The sequence below is a fragment of the Peromyscus californicus genome, unplaced genomic scaffold (assembly GCF_007827085.1).
Source record: "Peromyscus californicus insignis strain IS unplaced genomic scaffold, ASM782708v3 Scaffold_10__1_contigs__length_136768540, whole genome shotgun sequence".
In the NCBI taxonomy this organism is placed as follows: Eukaryota; Metazoa; Chordata; class Mammalia; order Rodentia; family Cricetidae; genus Peromyscus; species Peromyscus californicus.
Window position 1 is genome coordinate 100,540,429 of NW_026294391.1, and position 23,643 is coordinate 100,564,071.

General features: G+C 42.0%; 1 protein-coding gene across 2 annotated transcripts in view; it reads right to left on the reverse strand.

Annotated features, from left to right (window-relative positions):
* The window catches only part of LOC128110292 (A-kinase anchor protein 17B), a 38,956-nt gene extending 18,772 nt beyond the window's left edge, over window positions 1–20,184 (reverse strand). For both annotated transcript variants that reach the window (XM_052738121.1, XM_052738120.1), the window contains exons 1-3: window positions 19,796–20,184; window positions 11,615–11,716; window positions 11–779 (exon numbers count right to left, since the gene is read on the reverse strand). In XM_052738121.1, coding sequence (XP_052594081.1) covers window positions 11–763 — 753 coding nt within the window. In that variant the 5' untranslated portion in view covers window positions 764–779; window positions 11,615–11,716; window positions 19,796–20,184. The remainder of the gene's footprint in view (window positions 1–10; window positions 780–11,614; window positions 11,717–19,795) is intronic.
* Between the last annotated feature and the right edge of the window lie 3,459 nt (window positions 20,185–23,643).

Consider the following 23,643-nt stretch of genomic DNA (forward strand, 5'->3'; position numbering starts at 1 on the left):
CCCTGCTTACCTTAATGTTACACGCCAAAGCTTTGCCATCATCTCCTTTAAGCATCAGCTTCATTCCTCGAAGGGATTCCATGGCTCTGATAAAGTCAGTTGACTCCTGGTATTGGATAAAGGCTTCAAATGTTTGCAAGCCGAAGTTAAAACCTCCAAAGCTCCCACCTGTCATCACTTCTCTGTAGGGGTCAAGCATGGGGATATCCACATTCTTGATCTTCCCAAAACTCTCAAAAACTACTCGAAGGATCTCTTCACAGGGCTTCTCTCCACTGGAACCTTTCGGTGCAAACCACTTACAGGGCAAGCCTTCAAAATAGATGGAATCTGGGCTCTTATCATGGTCTTGTTCTTCAGCTCCCGCAACCACTGAGGCCTCTTTCTCTTTGGGGAAGTGTTCCCACTCTCCCTGGGCATCTGTAGCCACTACTTTTAAGTCAGTTTTCAAGCCATTTAGCTTGATGATCTTCCCATGTAGCTTCGCTTTCAGGATCTGAACCAAACTTCGGGTTTCAGCCTCACCCTCAAATCGGATGAAGTCTTTTGTACTCTTGGAGAGTCGCACTGTGGTAAACTGGTCAGGGCAAATCAGACTTTTCAGTTGGTCAAGAACTTCCCAGTTAGAGAAGGGCCTCACAGGTTCTATACATTCTGGGAGCAATACGTTGATCATTAATTTTGCTATGGGCTTGAGGTAGAGGTGCTGAGCAGCACAGAGCTCTGTTGCCTCAGAGTTATCATAAACCACTGTGACTGTCATGGTGTCCTCACACCACCTTAGAGGACAAAAGAGAAAAATTTAATACAGATGGAGCAAAACACAGATTTGAACTGTGAAATGGTGTTAGCATTGCTAGACTTAGATCCAACTGATAGAGGGAAAATATACTATGAGTAGAATTAAAATAGTATCTTATAGCTCTTGAATCTAATAAGCCATTATAGTAGGGTTGTGGGATGTAAGATTAACCAAAAGAGCCAATGGCATGCCTATACGCCAGTAGCAAACAAGCTGAATTAGAGATTTAAAGCATGAGGCCAACCCAAGTATGGTGGCTCATGCTACAATCCTAGCACTCAGGAAATAGAGGTACAGGGACTGCTACTACTTTGAGTCCATCTTGACCGAATGAGACCCTGTCTTAACTACTCCTTTCCTCCAACAATAACAATAACAAAAAAACATGATGCATTTACATTAGCACCAAATCCATGAAATTCTTAGGTAGAAATCTAACAAAATATACATAAGATCTTATAAAAGAAACTACAAAACTCTGATGAAAAATATTCTAGAACTAAGTATTGCAGTAGATCCATAAGAAGGCTCAATATGTTAGTTCTTTCTGACTAGATCTGTATATTAAACATAATCCCAATAAAAAGCTCAACAAGTTATGTTCTGGATCAAATATAAAATCTAAGTCCAGTGCATGGTGGTGCATGCCTTTAATCTCAGCACTCTAGAAGCAGAGGCAGGCAGAACTCTGTGAGTTCAAGGCCATCCTGATTCACACAGAATTCTAGGCCAGCTAGAGCTGTATAATGAGACCATATCAAAAATAAATTTCTAAAGTTTATAATGAAATACAAAATATATATTTTGTATTTCCATATAAACCCAAAATAACCAACTCAGTATTGAAGGATAGTGGGGAAATGTTAGAGTGACACTCTCTGACTTCAAAAATGATATAACACCACAGTCATTAAGATAAGATGACACTCATCAAAGAAAAGACAAATAGATTTAGGGAACAGGATAGAAAACTCAGAATAGATTCACATATAATCTATGGATGTATGAAGAAATTAGCCAAGATAATCTTTTCAATGAATAGTGCTGGAATAATAGACATTCAAATGCTCTAATCTAAGTATGGACCAAACTAGGCTGGAGAGATGGTTCAGATGTTACCAGCACACATTGCTCTTGCAGGGGACCCAGGTTTGGTTTCCAGTTCAGTTGGCTAAAAATAGCCTGTGACTCCAACTCCAAAAGATATGACACCTCTCTGGCCTCCATAGGCAACTGGACTCCTGTATACATATTCCCACACATACATACACATAACTAATAACAAAATTTAAAGGGGCCAGTCAAATAGGTTTGGGGATGTAGCTGAGAGACAGAGCATTTTCATACCATGTGTATGCCCTAAATTTGATCTCAACAACAACAGAAAAATGGACAAGATATCTTAACAGACATCTCCCCCAAAATTATACTGATGACAAAAAGAATTTTAAATAGTGACTCTCATAGATTAATTTCAAAGTCTTGGTTACATTCTTCTAAATAGCATTAATAGAGATTGATTTTTTGGGCTGGAGGGATAGCTCAGCCGTTAAAGGCTAGGCTCACAACCAAAAATATAAAAGATTAATTTTTTGTGGTGCTGGGGAATAAACCCAAGTCCTTGTACATGCTAGACTAGTACTCTACCACTGAACTACATCCCAGACCTTGAATTAGATATTCAGAAATCATTAAAATGACCTAGAATCGGGAGTGCTTTAGGGAAATATGAATGACTATAAAGAAAAACTTAATTTTCCCCAAAAGACCTATTATCAATGAATATTTTAAATTTTATTACTTTATGTGTATGGGTGTTTCACCTGCATATATAGTACCATGTGTGTACAGTACCCATGGATCCCAGAAGAGAGAGTTAGATCCCCTGGAACTGTAGTTACAAACAGTTGTGAGCCATCATGTAGGTCCTGAGAATCAAATCTGGGTCCTCTGGAAAAGCAGCCAGTCCTCTTAACTGGAGCCATTTCTGCAGCTCTGTCAATCACTTTTTATATGGCCTCTGAGAATTTCAGCTAAAGCAATTAAGCAAGAGAAAAAGATAAATATCCAGTAGTAAAGGAGGAAGTCAAACCACCCATTTGCAGATAACATTATAATATATACAGAAAAGCCTAAAGATTCTACTAAATTCTACCCAGAAATATGTTAAAATTGATAGACAGGTTACAGAATACAAAATCAATATACAAAAGTTAGTACCGGGGGCTAGAGAGATGGCTTAGCAATTCAGAGCACTGGCTGCTCTTGTAGAGGACCAGGAGTTTGGGTCTCAGCACCTACATGGCAGCTCACAACCATCTGCAACTCCAGTTACAGGAGTTCTCGTATTCTTTTCTGGGCTCCACTAACATGCATGCAAAACACTCGCACACATAAAATAAAAATAAATAAATCTTTTTTATTTTTGAGATAAGGGCTCACTATGTATGTCAGGTTGGCATGGAATTCATTATGTAGACCAGACTGGCCTTGAACTCCTTGAACTCACAGAGATCCTGTCCCTGCCTCCTGAGTGCTGGGATTGAAGAGTATACCAACACATCTGGCTTACATTTCTATACAACAATGAACTAAATGAAAAAGAAATCAAGAAGATGATCCCATTTGCAACACCTATAAAGATACCTAGAAATTAATTTAACCACAGAGGTTAAAGAACTCTATAATAAAATCTATAAAACACTGGTAAAAGAAATTGAAACAGAGAGAGAGAGAGACAGAGAGAGAGAGACAGAGACAGAGACAGAGACAGAGACAAAGATAGACAACAGTCTGGAATGATGAACAACAGCCTGGAATGATGCCTGGACTAGAAGAATCCATACTGTGACATAGCTATACTATTCAATACAATCTATTGATTCAATGCAACATCTATCAAAATACTAGTGACATCATTCACAGAAACAAGAGAAAACACTCTTAAAACTTGTATGGAACTGCAAAAAAGCCTGAATTGCCAAAGTAATTCTGAGCAAAAGCTAACACAACAAAGCTGGAGGCATAATAATGTCTGACTTCAAAACATGCCACATGAAACTACTGTAGCCAAAATAGCATGGTACTAGCATAAAAACAGACATATTGACCAATGCAACAGAATAAAGAACCCAGAAATAACTAAAGAACTTTTAAAAAGCACCAAGAATATTGGAGACGTGTCTTCAAAAAATGGTGCTTGAAGAAATATATATATATGTATATATATATATAATATATTGTATGATATATTAACATTATATTGTCTACTATATATGATTGAAACTAGACCGCATACAAAAATCAACTTTAAATAGAGCAAGAGACTTACATATAAGGCATGAAACTACTGGGAGAAATCATAGGGGAAAACACTTTAGGGTACTGATTTAGGTAAAACAGCATGGAGGCTCCGGAAAACACTAGAAATAGAAACAGAACTAGACTATGACCCAGAAGTCTCCTAACTGGGCATATGTCCAAAGGAAATGAAGTCAGTATGTCAAAAAGACATCAACACCCCCATGGTTACTGTAGCATTATTCACAATAATCAAGGTATGGCATTAACTGGGATGCTCATAGATGAGTGAATGGATAAAGAAAATGTAGTATATAAGCACAATGGAATATTATTGAACCCTAAAAAGAATAAGATCCTATCATTTCCACAACATGGATGGAGCTAAGAAATATTTTGTTATAATAAGCCAGGAACGTAGTGACAAGTATTGCAGGGCCTTCCACAAGGAAACTAAAGACTTGTTTTCCTAGAAAAAGAGAAGAACAAAGGAAGAGGGACTGGGGACTCCGGTTGGTGTGCATACAGAACAGCTGGCTAGGCAAAATAATTGCTACTGTTCAGAGATAAGAAAAAAAAATAATTGTATATTTCAAAATAGCCAGTAGGTCAGGTTTTAAATATTCTCCACCCAAAGAAATGATGCATATCTGAGGAGATGGACATATCAGATACTCTGACTTGATCATTACATTGCACACATATATTGCAATGTCAATTTGTGTTCCGTGAATATATATATGTTTTAATTTTAAAATTATATGCCAATTAAAATTTTTAACTTTTTAAATGTCCCCCTTTCAAACTGTCACAACTCAGATTCTCAAATTCCAATCTTCCTATGACAGCAATAACAAAAACAGTTGTTCTTATACCTTCTCCAGTTAGTCAGAGTCTTTAGATCTTAAAATGAAATGCATGTAGATATTTCATCTTAAATTACTTTCCATGAATAGAGGACTAATTTTCAATTACTGTCAAGGACCTGGTGCATACCAAGTAGTCATGTATTTGCATATATCATAGTTTCAGTGCTATAGTGACGCCCTGGGCAATTAGTGTAACACCTGGCACATAGCTACAAACAATCAATTCCATTGTGGCACCTGTTCCTTAAGGATGCCTCAGACATGATGGGGGTGGAGAAAAAGAGAGGAAGAAGGAGACAGAGGTGCACAAAGAGAAATAGAGGCAGAGAGACCAAAAGAGACACAGAGAGGCACACACACACACACACACACACACACACACACACACACACACACACACACACTTGCTGATAAGAAATTCAAGAAATTTTCTACTCACTCCTCATGCTATCCACAGAACCCCCCCTCCTCCCTCCTCCCACCCCCCAGCCCTCTTTCCCAAGCCACCCTGCATCCCCACATCCCCCAAATCAAGGTCTCCCATGGGGAGTCAGCAGAGCCCAGCACATTGAGCCTAGGCAGGTCCAAGCCCCTCCCCACTGCACCAAGGCTGAGCAAGGTGTCACACCACAGGCACTGGATTCCCAGAAGCCTGCCCATGCACCAGGGACGGATCCCGATCCCCCTGCCTGGGTGCCCCCCAAACAGTTTGAGCCAAACAACCGTCTTTCGTGTCCAGAGGGCCTAGTCCAGTCCCATGGGGGCTCCACAGCCACCAGTCCACAGTAAAGATCTCTATTTTTAACCCTGTTTAAATCAAATAAACATATCTAAGCATTATATCCCAGCCTTTAATCACAGCACTTGGGAGGCAAAGGCAGGCGGATCTCTGTGAGTTCGAGGCCAGCCTGATCTACAGAGTGAGATCCAGGTCAAGCTCCAAAGCTACGCAGAGAAACCCTGTCTCGAAAAACAAACAAAAAAATACAGATACCAAGACAAGTGGAATGTCTTTAATCAAGTTATTAGGCTATTTATAATACTTAAAACTTTATAATACTTAAAACTGACTCTAAAAGCCAAATTTGCATTCCAATTTTGTGCTTAAAGAAGCTGGTGATTCTGAATATTACAGGATTAACCTACTACTTTCCAATTGCATTTAAGTCAGCTCAGTAAGATGAAATCCATGCTTGGTACTGTTAATCTGGGCCAGGAACCTGTAGTTGGGGGACAACTTACTACTGTTTGCTAAGCCAACACAGCAGTAAACTGTCTCCTAAGTTCTTATCTTTATACCCATAGATTAATGCACTTCTCAACCTTCATCAGAGAAGCTTCTTTATGCAGTAGATGGGTATTAATGCAGAGACCTACAAGTAGTTAACATGCAGGAAAGAAAATGGTGTGTTCAGCTCTAAATGGTATATCTGCATTATACCCTCTTCTCCCAAGGCTCAAAATCATCGTGGAAAAGGAGTGGAAAGACTGTAAAAGCTAGATGTCGTGGATATCTGCAGTGAAACAATACTTTCTGAACATGACAGCTTTATCGAATACATGAAGTCACAACCACTGTGACAGTACACATAAAATCTGCATACGATCAAGCCAGACAAAATCCCAGCATGGAGTGTAGAGGGAGTCAGAGCCATCATTAGCTCCCTTAGCTGAGGAGCTAATAGCAATTGATAGCTGCTGGGAGAAGGTGAGTTGTTTACTTAAGGGATGGCCCCTGAGAGGCTGCTCATGCTCCAGTAGGTGCTTCTACATCTATGCACATACTGGCAGAACTAAGCAGACTCAATTGGCTTATAAAAAACACAAAGTTGGGAAGGAATAATGGTGGGAGAGTTTGAGGAAGAAATCAGACGGGAAAGGTACAAGGTAGATTTGATGATTCACTTTTTTAAAACATAAAGATTAAATTTAAAAATAAATTCGTTAAACAGAAAAGAAGCCTTGCTTCAATTGATAGTAATAGAATTAATTAATACTATTCTCATCATTTTCATCAATCACTATCATAACTCATAGACCAGTTACTCAAAAAAGATTTGAGTCTAGTATAAACCATATCCTCATACAAAGAATGTTGTAATTAGAATCTCCATGAATTATCAAAAGTTGAAATCTAAATTTTTTTTAACTATTCTCATTGTTCTAATATGCTTTTCTGTTGTTATGATGAAATATAGGTGGAAAGGGTTGGCTTACACTTCCAGGTCACAGTCCATCATTGAGTTAAGTCAGGGCAGAAACTCTAGCAAGAACTCAAGCAGAAACCATGGAATAATGCTGATTACTAGTTTGCTCATTTGCTTCACTCAGCTAGCTGTTTTTTACATAGCCCAGGACTACCTGCCTAGGGAATGGTACCATGCACAGAGGGCTGGGCCCTCCTACATTAATTAGTAATCGAGACAATGCTCCACATACATGCCCACAGGCCAGTCTGATCAAGCCAATTCTTTAACGGATGTTCCATCTTCCTGGGTGACTCTAGGTTGTGTTGATTTGACAATCAAAATCACCTAGGACACTCTTTCCCTTACCAACTTGACACATGAACACATCACTGTTAAATCATAATATTTCCTTTCTTGTTTGTCTCCAAGAGCTCATGTTAATATCATAATATAAAATACAGTACAACTTTAAAAGTTCTCTAGTCTTTAAAAATTCCAGTGCTTTAAAAGTTCAAGGTCTCTTTTCTGTGGGCTCTTATAAAATTCAAAACAAGTTAAAAAAAACTTATTACAAAAGGGAAGAACCAGAGCATAGGAGCAATCATGCTTAAACAAGACCAAAATCCACAGTGCAGCTCAATGTTTGATATCTGGAACTCACTCGTGATCTTCTGGGCTTCAAAGGGCTTGGGTAACCCCACTTAAGCTCTGCTATCTATAAAACACATACCTTGTCTCGTAGACTTAGCCAGGCTCCACTTCCCACTTCCCACTGCCCTTGGAGAACATCCTAGAATTCTGGAATCTCTAGTATTCTGGGGTCTCCCCTGCATCTGAGGCTTAACCTTCACCAGTGGCCTCTCAGAGCCTTTCTGGAGTAACGCCAAACCTGCCAGAAGGCACCAAGCCTCAGCTGCTCTCCATGGCCCATTCATGCCAGTACCATACAGGTGACTCTTACACATTGACAAGTTCAGCTGTCAGCTTGAGATGCCAACTTGGCTCCCCTGAATCACAGCTTTTGTGTTCTGACTGTGAGAAAATACTTGCCAGAAGATTTCACGTCAATTATGCTGATCTCTTGTTAATCACAGCTGATTCTTCAGCTCCAGCTGACGAGCATCCATTGTCTCCGTGAAACAGGTTTCACATTAGTGGTGCTGGACTCTTGTTAATCACAGCTGATTCTTCAGCCCCGGCTGACGAGCAACCACAGATTCTTAATCCAAAATATCACACAAATTGCCTCAATAGTCTTTGCTTCCTTCTGAAACTTCACAATCCAAGCCTCCATTGTCTGCATGTCTCTCAATATTCTTATCTTCCAAGCTCCCACTAGACCAGCCCACTAAGCCCTGGGCACTCAATGTTTGTTTGTTTTCAGTTTAAAGTGCCCAAATCCTCCTCAATCCTCCAACAAAATAGTCCAAAGGCATAAAAAGCCATATGGTCAGGTTCATAACAGCTGCAACACCATTCCTGGTGCCAGTATGTGTTCTAGTTAGCTTTTCTGATGTTGTGATAAAACTCTGATGAAAAACAATTTGTGGAGGAAAGGGTTTATTCAGCTTACACTTCCAGGTCATCATCATGCAAAGTCAGGGCAGGAACTTAAATCAGCTGTGTCATGTTTTCATTTGTGAGCTAATAAAATGAAGTCATTTTATTTATTAAAATAAAAACCTTATGATTGCTCCACCATGCTTACACAGCATGTATTCTACAAGTATCTTTTTTGTTGTTATTTGTTTTGGTTTTTTGATACAGGGTTTCTCTATGTAGTCCTGGCTGTCCCAGCACTCTGTAGACTAGGCTGGCCTCGAACTCCCAGAGATCCACCTGCCTCTGGCTCCCGAGTGCTGGGATTAAAGGCGTGTGCCCCACACCTGGCTTTACCAGTATCCTGTGTCCAGACCTTTACTAGAACTTTTCACACACATGCTTCCAGCATTAGAACAATCCTAGGAGAGTACCAGGAAACACGGCTGCTTTCTCTACTCATCAAGCCATCTGATCTTCTACCATCTTGTCTGCTCTTCCCTGCTTCTCTACCTAGGAGCAAAGCTGCCTAGATAACAGTGAATATGAGCTTAGGGCTGAGGAGACAGACTAGAGATGTTCACGGCCCAAGGCCAACTCAACAAATTCTGGGGTCAGCATCCAAAGTCACCCCAGTAGTTTCCCTCAGTTCAGGACAGACTAGAGAAATTCATCCAGTACTTCATGGAATTATATATAATTTTTTAGTGTAATTGGCTTTGAAAGATTAAAAGCACTTGTGTCACAGGAAAATTACACGTCAACAGCCACTTCTTGGTTTTTCTCACTCTTAGTCATTTGCTGTCAGAATATTAGAAAGGCCATTTGAATGAAGAACATACAAAAAGTAGCAGCAGGAAAAAAATGGGACAATCTACACAACTCAAATCCTCTCTGAAAGTGGTTTTTTGTTGCCTTTCTTCTCCAGGCTTTTGAATCTTAAGGTTGTCATTTTGAAAGTACCTAAGACATATTCAATTCTACCAACACATTATGGAAGTCAGCAGGACAGCCAACATCTATTTGGGTCAAGCCAACCTAGCCCCATCTCCAATCTTCTGGCAAATACAGAGTCCCCAGTAAACCTTGATCAAATACAAATATTCCACAGCTTTTCAGTCAAAATGCTCACATATCCAGACACATCATTAAACCTATACATCATTTCAAAAACTGAGACTGGCCATGTGCTCTGATCTTTGAATAATGTAAAAAATCACATCATTAAACTGTGCGGCACTCAATTTTGCAATAGCAGCCAATTTATGACCTTCTGTGGAATTCCCAGATTCTGGTGGTTTGAAAGAACTCATCTAAGACACAGTGGATTTCTGGACAGAAAAGAAAGGGATTTTAGAGACCTGTAGCCATTCAGGAATGACAGATTTTCAACAATGAAATTCTAAGAGAGAATCTCTTCTCTTCTATCACTACTCAGACTCAGCTGCAAGGCAGAGTTCAGTGTGGGGAAGTGCTGTGGGATGTTCTGTATGGCAAATGTGTTGCTCTGATTGGTCAATAAATAAAACACTGATTGGCCAGTGGCTAGGCAGGAAGTATAGGCGGGACAAGGAGGAGAATAAATCTGGGAAGTGGAAGGCTGAGTCAGAGAGACACTGCCAGCCGCCATGATGACAAACAGCATGTGAAGATGCCGGTAAGCCACAAGCCATGTGGCAAGGTATAGATTAATGGAAATGGATTAATTTAAGCTGTAAGTACAGTTAGCAAGAAGCCTGCCACGGCCATACAGTTTGTAAGCAATATAAGTCTCTGTGTTTACTTGGTTGGGTCTGAGGGGCTGTGGGACTGGCAGGTGAGAGAGATTTGTCCTGACTGTGGGCCAGGCAGGAAAACTCTAGCTACAGGGAACTATAATCTTTCAACAAAGAAAACTGACCAAGCATGGTGGCACAGGCCTTGACATCTCAAGGATCTGGAGGTAGACACAGAATGATCTCTAGTTCAAGGCCAGCATAGGATATATAACAAGATCCTGTCTCAAAACCAAACCCAAACAAAAGGGGATAGGAGGGAATGGAAAGAAGGGAGGGAATCCACGAAAGGAGAAAATCAGACTCATTAATTTGTTTCAGGCAAATTAATTTCCTGTTTTCCTTATGCACAAAACCCTGGGCCCCATTCCTAGCATCACATATATCAGCCATGGGGACCATAAGCCTGTAATCCCAGCACTCAGGAGAGACATGAGGGTCAGAAGTTCAAGGCCATCCTTGAATACATAGGGAATTTGAGGCCATTTGAGGCCAGCCTGGGATACATGACACCACATCTCAAAAACAACCAATAAATAAGTAGATAAACAAGCAATCAAACAAATAAATGCTGTGTTTACATGACTCTGCATGCTACTGTATATGAGAGTGAGCCCGTGGCAGCAAGGGAGGAAGCTAGTTAAAAACTATATGCACAAAGTACCTGACAGACCTGTCTAACAAGTCCTTTGGTCGTTTTCCCTTTCTTTATTGGGAAACACCTTTTCCCAAACACCCCCAGTCAAGAAAGCTGCTTTCTACCTTGGATTAATTTACCACAATGCTGCAGACTTACTGCTTTCTCTTATACACATCGGGGGGGGGGGGGGGGAGGCCATCGGGGATTTAAAGGAATGTGGCTGAGTATCTGCCAGGCTCTTGCTTCACTCCTTGAATAATCTGAATATTATTTGTGGGAAATGCTTATCACGACATTGCCAGTGTTTTGCAGCTTCTAGCTTCAGTCTGAAAATTACCAGCAAAATTCCTGCCTACCAGTCGCCACCTAGAGGGGAAAAGCAACCTATACACCAGGGTGTACTCGTGGGTTTCTGAGACCATGTCTCCCAACCTTTTTAAAATCCCAAGGTGACATTATTTGAATCCAAGTCCCATGAAATAGGATATATTACCCAATACCTTATGTGGGAAATGTGTCAAAGAAGGAAATGTCACAGAGGCCACGATTCATGGGAACTCTTCATGGTGAGCACTGTGCTGTGGCATCCTACAGCGGGAACACTGTCAGAAAGAAACAGGTACAAAGTTAAAAGTGAATGAAGTAATTGACAAATAAGTAACACAACTGTTTATCGTGTTCATCAGGGGCAGCTTGTTAGGTTTACACAGTTGTACCCACACATTGCCACTCTTCAAGCTTTGTACCTGCATGGCTAACAATTCCAGATATTGATATGTAAAAATTATATACAGAGAGGTTCTATATGGGATTACTATAGCTTTGGTTAATGTTCTAGTTAGCATTGACTGTCAACTTGTTATAACCTACAGTCCTCTTTGGGAAAGGCTCAATTGAGGAGTTGCCTAGATCATGTTGACCTATGGGTATGTCTGTGGGGGCTTGTCTTAAATAGTAATTGATGTAGGAGAGCCCAGCCCATTGCAGGCAGTACCATCCCTAGGCAATAGGTCTAGGGCTATGCAAGAAAGCTAGCTAAACATGAGCTTGTGAGTGAGCTAGCAAGTGATATTCCTTTATGGTATCTGCTTCAGATTCCTGCCTTGGAATCCTGCCTTAACTTCTCTCAATAACAGATTGGGACCTGGCAATAAGCCAAATACACCTCTTCCTCCCCCTAAATTGCTTTCTATCATAGTGTCTCATCGAGCAACAGAATGAAACCAGTGCAGTTAGCTTTCCCTTCTCTTTGGGGATTTGTGTTTTTCTTTTCTCCTGATAGAGTCTCCCTATGTAGCCCTGGTTAGCCTAGAATTCACTATGCAGCCCAGGCTGGCTTTGAGCTCACCATCCTCCTGCCTCACCCTCTTAACTACTGGAATTACAGGCCAGAGCCATCACGCCTGGCTCCTTTTTTTTTCTCCTGAAAGAATATTACCTGTTTTAAAAGAGTGTTACTCTAGACTATTATTATAAGAATGAACACTTAGCATGAAAAGCTCTGTACAAATCTTTTAAAAATTGTTTCTTCAAAATCTACTAGGTCAAGGGTCAGGAATAATCACATACAGCTACATTACCTATTGTCAAATTGGTCTCCTGGAGCATCAAGCCAAAGAATCAGGCCATCAGCAGAATTACCATGCCTGATCTCTTTCCAGCCCGACTCACACTGGAACATTATCATTTTAGGTATGATGTCTATGCTAGTATATTTTGGCACCCCGAAGCACCTTTAATTTGCATTTAATTTTATGTGGGCTGAAACTCTGCCAACCTGAGATTCATGTTCAACTGCCTATTCATTGTCTCCAGTGGAATTTTGCCTTGGCATCGCAGCCAAACAAGTACACCCGAACTCTTAATTCCCATCCCCAAACCTGCCCTCCACTTCACACTTGCTCCTTCCCACCCAGTAATTTTCATTTCCTGAGTATAGGCACCTCCACCCCAGGGATCAGGCTGGAAACCTAGGAGTTACCCTCCCTTCCTCTCCATTTCAATCCCTTCACTTCTAATACATATTCCAAACCCATTTCCCCGCTGCTGCTACCTCCTAATCTAATCCGTCTAATCCAGCATCACCCTAACCTGAATCATTTTAGAAGCTTCCTAACTAGCCTTTCTACTTCCATGCTTACCCTAAAGAAGTGCCAATGTGATTTAAAAACAAAACTTTTGCATATTTTTTGAGACAGGTATGCACACTGTAACCCAGATTGGCCTAAAATTCATAATGTAACCCAGGCTGGCCTCAAACTCACAGCAATCCTCCTGCTCACAGTAATACCTCTTGGGTGCTGGGATTAGGTATGTGCCACTATGCCTGACTTAAAACACCCTAAGTCAAATCATGTCAGATATCTGCTAAACACTCTCCAGTGGCTTGAAAAGAAATCTATACTTCTTACCTTTGAAATATGGCCTCAACCTGCTTCCTTCAATTCGTGTCCCCTCCTGAATTTCCTCTCCATCCCAGTTCCACTGGCCTCTTTACTGGACCCAAGTGCATTAGGTATACTGTTTAGGGCTTTTGTACTGTCTCTTCTATAGAACATGTTTCCCCTAAGCAAGATTTCTTCATGCCTGGCTCCTTTTTTTTTCGAATTTGACTCAATGTCCATTCTCCTCCTCAGAGATGCTATCAAAAGCACACTGTCCTCCTAACATCAGTGCTCCCCAGTCATAGTGGGTACTCATCGGCTTGAGTTTGTACCCCTTTCCTTCCTTCCCTCAACTCTAAGTTTCAGCAGAGCAAGAATTGCATGTCTGCTTCCCCAGTGTCACCTCGGAGTCTGCAACAGCTGGAAGGCAGGGGAAACTCAATAAGCCTAAAGCTAAGTTAACAGAAACCTTGCCTGACAACTCTTTCCCAAAGCTATTACTTCTGTATTTAGAATGCTGATACCAGCATCTCAGGGCCAATAGTGCAATGGTAATTCGGGCTAGCACGCTCTTTTTGACTAGACCTACTAACCCTAATGAACACTGAGAGTAATTCAGGTGTCCCTACCAATCTCCTACTCAGTTAGACACACTGGGGGCTATAGTGATGAGTCTTAATGAGTTCACCCTCAAAGAATTGGGTCTAAAGAGAGAAGAATTAGGACAAATAACTGGAATCTGATGCAGAAAAGGCCATAAGAGGACTAGAACACTTTGTGCCACAGATTAGCAATGATACAATTAACATTTGTTCATATGAAATGAATGTTAGATTTGAGAATATGCTCTGTAGGTTTTAAATGTGCCACTATTGCGCCCTTAAAGAGCAATGGTATTTGTATAAGAACGATTTTAGTTGTCATAACAATTGCCCTAGGGAAGAACATCATCACTACTTGGGAAACAGAGGGCCACTAATGCTAAATGCCCTGCAGTTCCTGGACAGACTTGCATAATGTTACCTAGTGCCAACACAAACGTGGTTTATACCTCTCTAGAACATAGAGTGCTCTCAGGGCTAGAAAGATGGTTCAGTGGGTAAAGCATACAAGTGGTAACCACACCAGTGTGAGGATGTGAGTTCAGATCCCCATAATCCATGTATGCCTGGACAAGTACCTTATGTCTATAACCCCAATGTTCCCATGGTGAGATGGGAGATAGAGGCAAGAGAGTCCTCAAAAGCTCAAAGACCAGCTAGTCTGACAAATGCAATAGTAAACACCGTGAGATTCTGTCTTAAAACAAGGTAGAAGCTCAGGACTGACACCCTAGGTTGTCCTCCCACTGCCTCACATGTGCTACGGCATGTATATGCTCTCCTCTCATACACATGAGCAAACACATATGTCATACACATAAACACACAAAAGATTTAAACCTTTCAGAGATTTTTAGATTAACGATTTTAACATGCTATTCTTTAAGATTTTTTTTGATTTTTTGAGGTTATAATATAATTACATCATTCCCCCTTCCCTTTCCTCCTTCCAAACTAGCATGCTATTTTTAATTGTTTTTCTTCTGTTTTTACCCTGAACTGTTTTTTTAATATTTTGACCCAAATCCTATATTCATTCAGGATGCAGCAGAAAGAAAACCAGAGTCTAAGAAAAGAATAGAGAACAAAGATTCAACAGAATGTGTCATAATATAACCAGGCCTGAGGAAAGAAGCTGCCTATGGATGATGCTCATTTCCTGACAGGCCTCTCTTCCACAACAATCTCTAAAATGCTTTGATTATGTTCATTTCACATAGGCAGTGCTGTGGGAGGTCGGCTGACAAACTCCTGATTACATGGTAAGGCAAGAAAATAATCATGAATTGGAAACTTCCTAGGTGGGGCTTGTTTCCCTTGGGCAGGAGTCCAGGGACTACGGGGCCACCAGGAATGAAATGCAGAGACTGGACAGGAGAAACAGCACTCAGCTCCCCCCAGCTACAGGAGTCCATTCTGGAAAGCTCAGTCTTTTGTGGGTGAAATAACCCAGACCTTCTAGAACTTCAAGATGAGCTAAAGATCTTGGTTTTTTACCAAGATCTTCAGCTTTTCAGTGCTGACCTTCCCTCAATTCAATGGCTTTTTCAAGTAGTATAGCCTGCCAGGCGTGGTAGCTCACACCCTTAATCCCAATACTTAGAAGGCAGAGGCAGTGGATCTCGGTGAGTTCAAGCCTAGCCTGGTCTACATGCTAAGGCTCTGTATCAAAAATAAAACAAAACATGGGGTTGGGGATTTAGCTCAGTGGTAGAGCACTTGCCTAGCAAGTGCAAGGCCCTGGGTTCGGTCCTCAGCTCCAAAAAATAGATAGATAGATAGATAGATAGATAGATAGATAGATAGATAGATAGATAGATAGATAAAACAAAAATCAAGTAGTATAGGCTAAAGCCTACTCATTGAGGCCTGGATTTAATACAAGGCTTCTAGCTTCCTCTTCTTGTACACTAGACCCAAGAATCTGCTCAACTGTATACATTTAGCACTCCCTAAGGGTTTAAGGAATATCAAAAACAATAATTAAGTATACTCACACCTGAATAAGACCCTCAAAAAATGAGGAGAGACACAGGCTCAGGGACCCAGGGAGGTCACACCAGGTAACTGGCTCTACTGTTGTCATAGTCCTCCTTGTTCAAAGAGTCTCGACATGCCAGGCTGAAGAGACGGCTCAGAAAGTGGGTAAAGCATTTGCATGCAAGAGTGAGGACCTGAGTTCAGATCTCCAGAACCCACATAAAGCCAGGTGTGGCGGCACATGTAGTGAGCGAATCCCTGGAAGTTCCTAGGCTAGCGCCTGGCATGTCCAGGGCTGAACAACAAAAAGACTATCTCAAACAAGTTGGAGGTGAGGACAAATAACTGAGGTTGTCTTCTGTGCTCCACACACACACACGTTCACACACAAGATAAATAATTTCTCAGCATCCTCAATTTATTACTGTAGCAAATCACAAATTCCCCTCGAAGCACTAAAAACAAGACCCTCCCCACCTCAGCAGCTGTAACCTACATCATACCCCAATGCTCTGCTCACTTCCCCTGTTTAGTTGAGCCAGTCTTCCTTGAGGTGATGCAGAGCCCCTCACCAAATAGCCCCTCCCAATACAAATTTTACCCACCCTTCAAAGCCTTCTTCACAAAACCTTTACTGTGACAGAAAACAATAACAGCCACTATTACCTTTGAGCACAAGTAATTCTAGGTTTAAATCCCACCTCTGCCACTGAGTAGCTAGGGGATTTTCTTGGGTTTGTTACCTAAATTCTTTGCACTGTAGAAGATCCATGTGGAGTATCCCTTATCCAAAATGTTTGCGATCACAAATGTCTATATATAAAGTGAGACCCAAGTAGAAACACAGAACTCATTCATGTTTCACATGCATGTTTTATGCGTATCCTCAGGGTAATTTTATACAATGTTTTTAATGCAGCTTCATTTTACAGCAGCCTTATCATAGAAGGGCATATGTGGACTTTACCACTTGTGGCATAATGACAGTATTCAAACAGTTACAGATTTTGGAGTGTTTTAGATTTCAGGTTTTTGGATTCAAGATATTCAAACCTCTAATAGTGACTAGCACCTACCTCACAGGGATTTTCCTCCTTTTTATCTTTTACATGTGTATAAGACAGGGTTTCATGTAGCTCAGGCTAGCCTCCAACTATCTAGCCAAGGATGACCTTAACTCTTCTGTGTCTATCTTCTGAATACTGGATTAATAGACATGAGCCACCATGCCCACTTTTTCCTCATATATATATATATATATATATATATATATATATATATATATATACACATACATACATACATTTATATACATATATATATGATTTTTGAAGAATCACATAAAATGATGCAAATCAAGACTTAGCCCCAAGTAAGCATTCAACTAATATGAGCCCTTATTATTATTATGGCTACTCAATTTTCACTGGCCATCCTTCTTTATGTGCCCCAGTTCTTACACTGCCTCTTCTGAGAAATACCCATCTGGATTCCATGCCGTCTGTGTTTGCTCCAACTGTGGCCAGGTATTAGCCTGCCTCCATCTGCAACTGAGCTTAAAAGCTTCTTTAAAGACCATGAGTATGTTGGAAGCAAAAATTTTTTAAAAAAATCCTCTGTAGACCTGAATGGACATTCAATCAGTATTCTTAAACTCCTACCGCCTCTAAAAGAAGTCAACAAAAACCCTTTTCTCAGCTACTGATAGTTAATGGCTTCAGGGGGGAGAACAGTCAGTTTTCTTTAAGGGTCTACCATGTTCCAGTGGAAGGTCCCCCACCCATGAATATATAGGCAGCACAAACTAGACTATATGGGTTTTTTTTTTAAAGAGGACATGATGTTGCAGGAGATCTGAGAAGAATTAGGGGAAAGAATGGGGCTAAATACGATTAAAATACTTTGTATGCATGTATGAAATTCTCAAAGGATTAATAAAATATTATTTATTTTAAAGGATTCTATAATTATAATTAAAGTAAGACTGTTTTTCCATCCTGAAAAACAAAAGTTCCTTTCTCTGGCAAAGGCAGGGATGCATGCTGGGAAAATAAATGCATAGCAAGTCTCAGCAGAAAGCTGCCCCTCTCTCTCTTTCTCTCTCTCTCTTTGTGTGTGTGTCTCTGTCTCTGTCTCTCTCTGTCTCTGTCTCTCTCTCTTTGTGTGTGTGTCTCTGTCTCTGTCTCTGTCTCTGTCTGTCTCTCTGTCTGTCTGTCTCTCTCTCTCTCTCTCACACACACACACACACACACCATCACCACCATTTTCTATTGCTTGATCTTCAAATCCACATTTCCTAAGCTCCAAGCCTCACCATTTCTCTAATGCTGGAGATGACAAACGAAGCCAGTAAAAGGCTACACTTTACCTGAATGTATGCTAGCAAAAACAGACAAATGGACCACACTTCAGGTGTGATCTTTGGTTAAGAATCAATGGGAAACCTTGGGTCCACCTACTGCAGAAGATGGTCTCTGCATGCCCTACCCTCTACCTTATGATTCCCGGTCAAGTCAGCCCCATCCATCCTCTCATGTGTAGCAGCTGGTATTCCCTGGGCACCAGTGCCTGGAGGCTTATTCCACTCTTCTGTGTGCTTTACAAGAACTGAAGTAAAAAATACTTTCATGTAAGTTACCTCATGCTTCAAGTTACTCCATCCTTTTGCGAGGACACAGTCCACACATAGGAATAAAAAAAAAAAAAACAGAGCACAGAAAATGTGGCTACTAGAATCTCACATGCTTAAAATTCCTTTTTTTAAAAAAAATGAATTTGAGTGATTCCCAACTACATTTTCTTAAGGTCATCACTATCAATTATACTGCACAACCTTAACATTCTTTCAACAGTATGGGGTTTCAAAGTCAGATCCGAGGCAGAAAGAACACCAAGCAAAATGGGCACGATCTTTGAGACCCTATGGCAAATAATAAGGCCCTGGTGTTCCCCATGCTAACTTCCAGAGTTCCAATCAACACAAATAACCCCTTAGAGTCAGTGGCATTCAAAAGTGCTCAGGTAGAAATTGGATTCAAATAAAATCACAATAAGCAGGTGATAAATGTAAAGAAGGCACCAGTCCCAATGACTAACATGCTCAGGGGTAGCAGTATCCACAGCATGAGTCTTCTCTGACCCTCCTGCCCATCTACCCAAGCTCAAGACTTGCACTCCAAAGGCTTTGAGGGTGAGTCTGCTTTCTTGGTCAAATTTGAAGCAATTTAATTACACCCACGCTAGAACCTCAAGCTTAGATTCAAGCTCCCAAAGCCAAGGACCTGGTGGTCATTAGAGGGCAGAGGCGACAGACCATGGCTAGTGGTTAACTGGATGAATGCCGCAGGAACAGGCCAGTAGGGAGGACATCCTTCAGCTTTCCTAAGCAATCTAGTGCACCCTAAGGGAAAGCTTCCAGTGACCTCGGCTGCAGCATCAGCCACAGCGCCCCCTAGTGCGGCACCAAGAACCGAGCGAGCAGCTTGACAGATTCAAGGGGAAAGCCTAGGAACATCTCTAGAAAACCCGACTCCAGCTAGATAAGAGCAGGCCTGGCTACCCGGGTCCTCCAAGAAGCCCCTCCCCAGTCCCCATTCAGGGTCCCGCGCGGCCCTGCCTGCCAGGCACCCATGACTCTGGTAGGCCAGGGCGGCCAGCCAACCGGGACGCAGAAGGACGCGGCCGCCTGCTAGATTAGCAGAGCTGGGGCATTTACCGGGCGCCTCGGCAGCCGCTCTACCTCCGCGCTTGGCTCCGCTGGGATAGCGGAACCGCCACTGCTCCTGCCACCGCCTCCCTCCAGTCGCCGCAGTGTCAACCATCAACGCTCCTGGTCGCTCTCTGTGACTGCTGCGGGCGAGGCCAGCTGTTGAATGGCTCAGGTCGCGACACTGAGGCGTCCTCACCGCATCCAAGACGGCGACGCAGGCGCGCGTGCCCGTGCCAACGCCCCGTGCGCCCCTATCCCCGCTGCAGGCCCAGTGAGCTCCCTGGAGGATGCTTCCTGGATCCTGACTGGGGGGCTGCAGGCTGCGGGCTCACACGCCTGCCAGCTCGCTCCCCTCGGTGGGCTCTTGCGCGGAACCAATTGCCTCCCCTCGTGAGCTCCGCCCCCTTCGCTGCCATCCTTCAACTTGCCGGCAGAACCAATAGCAACCACCGACTAGACCCGCCCCTTGGAGTTCCCCAGGGCCAATCGCCTTCTCCTGAGCAAACATTAATGTAACCCCCGCCCCTCCCGTGCAGCAAGCTGGAGCCAAAGTTAATACCACTGCAAGGTTCTGACCAGCCCAAGGTTTTGTCAGGTTACTCACCCCCCACCCCAATTATGGGATTTAGAGACTGTAAACACCACCACCACCACCACCACCACCACCACCACCACGTTATTTCTTTCAAAGAAATTAGTATAGGAAAGCTAGCCAAGACTGTGGAGATGCAAGAATGAGGACCCAGATCAGATCCCTGACACAGATGTACAAGCTGGGATGTGGCAGGGTGAATCTGTAATCCCATTGCTCAGGGAATAGGAATAGGGGAGGAGGTGGAGATAAGAGGCTTCCTGGACCTTGCTGGTCAGCCAGTATAGCCAGTTGGTGAGTTTCAGGTTCAGTGAGAGACCCTGTCTCACAAAATAAGGTACAGAGCAATGAGGAAGACACCCGACACTGACCTCTGGCCTCCACACACTTGCACACATGCACACAATTTTTTTATAAAGAGAGGAAAAACAGCCTGGAAAGAGAGTTAGCCACCATTATAGCTGAGAACCAGCCACTCACTTGACCAGATCTTACCCATCAAATAGTCAGCAAGGGCCTGAAAGAATGTGCACTGGTTGTGTGTTTATTTTCTTTGAGTTGTCCATTGTCCCAGTACAGGAGCTTGCTGGGAAACTTTCAGGGACCAGTCACCAAGACTCTGTGGCTCTGTGATGGCCACTTGGGTCTCTGGCTTGAGGATAAGAATGCCGACCTTGCCTGTCCTCCGTGGTGATCTAACAATTTAGAGACTATTCTCCTGGCCCACTGTTCCAGACTCTGTTGTTCAAAGACACAAATGAAGGGTCTTCTCTGAATGTAAGTCAATTGCTGTAAATCTTTGGAAAGTAGACACCAAGAACTGATTTGCCCTCCCTCCTTAGCCCCATGCACGGAGAAGACCAGGGAGTCACAGCCCTTGCCTAGAGGACCTTTCCTAGAGTTCTCCAAATTGGCATTCACTTTCTCGAATGACAAGTCACAAAGCTGACACTCATTAGATTTACTGTCAACTCCTTCCCTGGGGGAGGTTCTCGAAGCAGCAGCTGTCACGGGGCTGTTTTCTGCTTGATTACCTGGTGTGGGGGGTTAATGTTAATTTCACTCTCTTCTGTCAAGATCCCTGCTGCTCATTCTGTCCTAAATAAATCTTCACCTCTTCTTGATGTTCAGACTCCCATCCTCTTTACACAATTACCACAGAGCAACTGGCCAACTTGCCTCTAAACTTTTATGCTCCTGGCTAGGAAGGCTCCCAACACTCCTTTCCTTGTCCATTTCACAGAAGAAGCCATAACTCTGGCTCTAAAATATAATGGGGTCCCCACACTGCATCCCAACTTAAAGGCCCACCAGAGCTGCTAATGTTTTCCACTCCCCTCTTGCCCCCACTGCTCTTAGAGTAAGGTCTCAACTAACCCAAAATTCCTGCTCTTTCTCCAGTGAGCTATATTCTCTCTCATGCCTTTTATACAAAGTCTAGACTAACTTGATTCCCTATCCTCTTCTGCCTGACCTACAACTCATGGGTGTATCTTTTTATTCACTATGCACACTCACCATGTGTCAAATACTTGGAGGTGTAAGATGTGTAAGATTAAAATAATATATAAGATTAGTAGTTGTCTATCCACATGTCTTAGGCATGGAATACATTCTGTGCATTGCTTTTCTTGTAAGATTACAAATGTATAAGAGTGGATGCCTCCGCCAGGAGCTCCTGAGAAGAGTGTAAGTAATAGCCCTGCTTCCTTAGCATCGGCAAACAGACATCAAGGCTGTTAATTGGTTTTGGTTGTTGGGGGCTGGAAATTAAATTCAGGACTTCACACATGCCAGCCAACCACCCAGCTACACACACACACACACACACACACACACACACACACACACACACACACACCAGTTCCTTTGGACTTCAGATAAGACCAAATGAATGAGAGGTTGGGGGAAATGAATAGCACGAAGTTTGCCAATTTGGAGGCTAGAGATTATGGCCTTTTTCTTTCATATTCAGTTTAAATTTTAAAACTCAACTTATTAAAATGTTGTGTGTGTTGCTTTTTTTTTCCTCTTTTTTGTGTATCATATCAAATAAGAAACTGATAGCATCTTGTAGCTGTTAATGGTCCAAAGAACAAGCACATGAACAAGAGTGTATGTTGTCAAAATGAACCAATTGCAATCTTGAAATTACAGAGCTTTTGGTATTAAATAGGATTTTAAAATTAATTTTATCAAACTCAGGTGCCTGAACTGCCACTGTGGGGTAGATTTTCATGTTCCTTACAAAGTTCTTATTCTTTGGCCTCTACAAGCATGCTTTGCTCTTACTGTTAAAACAAATGAAGTCTACACAGCTGAGTTCACCACCTCTGGGGTAATTTGTGATTTCCCCAGATGTTCCCCTGTCCATTCTTTTCTTCTCCATAGTTTGGAATGTCCTTTTTCCAAATTCGAATCCCATTTAGAAGAATCACATAGTAACATTAGCTAATTATTAACATTTGCATAAGGAAAGAAACATGGCTTTATGGGAAAATTTTAAAAGTACTTGTACTGAATTGCAATTTTCGAAGTGTTTTACTTCTTTTAGCATATTTTATCCACATAATAACTTAGGGAAATACCTTGCTTTTCATTTTACAGGGGGAAAAGCTACCATTCTTTATGGTATTTGAACTATTGTTCTGCCATTAATCTTGGGACGTGTGACCATGCCATTCTAGAATTCAGTGTCTCTCCAAGTATCATTTGTCTATAATCTGTTCCCTCCTGCTTCCTGAGCTAGGAAGACACTGTGGCGTGGGGGTGATTAGAGATTTTAATGCGGACAGGAAGTCATTCTGGTATCAACTGTACTTCTAGATAGGACATGTACTGGTAGAATGCCAATGCAGACATCACAGAAACAGTGAAAAGCAGGAGAGAAAATGGGAATCTCAGACAAGAAGCTCTAAACTCAAAACTCACCTGTCCCACTTCAGATCTGATCCCAAAACTACAGCTTGTTTGCTCTACTGACCTAAGAGTCTTCTAAGCAAACTTTGATTAAAGAGTGCTTTGGCAAACTATTTGATCATCTTCAGGCAATAGTAACCAAAATAAATTGTATTTAGCTATCTGTTGAGCATCCCCTGTTTCTTCTGTGTAGCGATGAGGACAGATCAAGGCCTGAGCAGCTGTGAGATGGCTCAGTGGGTAAAGATGCCTGAATGACCTGAATTCAATCACAGGACTCACATGGTGGAAGGACAGAACCGACTTCCACGAGCTGTCATTTGACCTACACACACACACACAC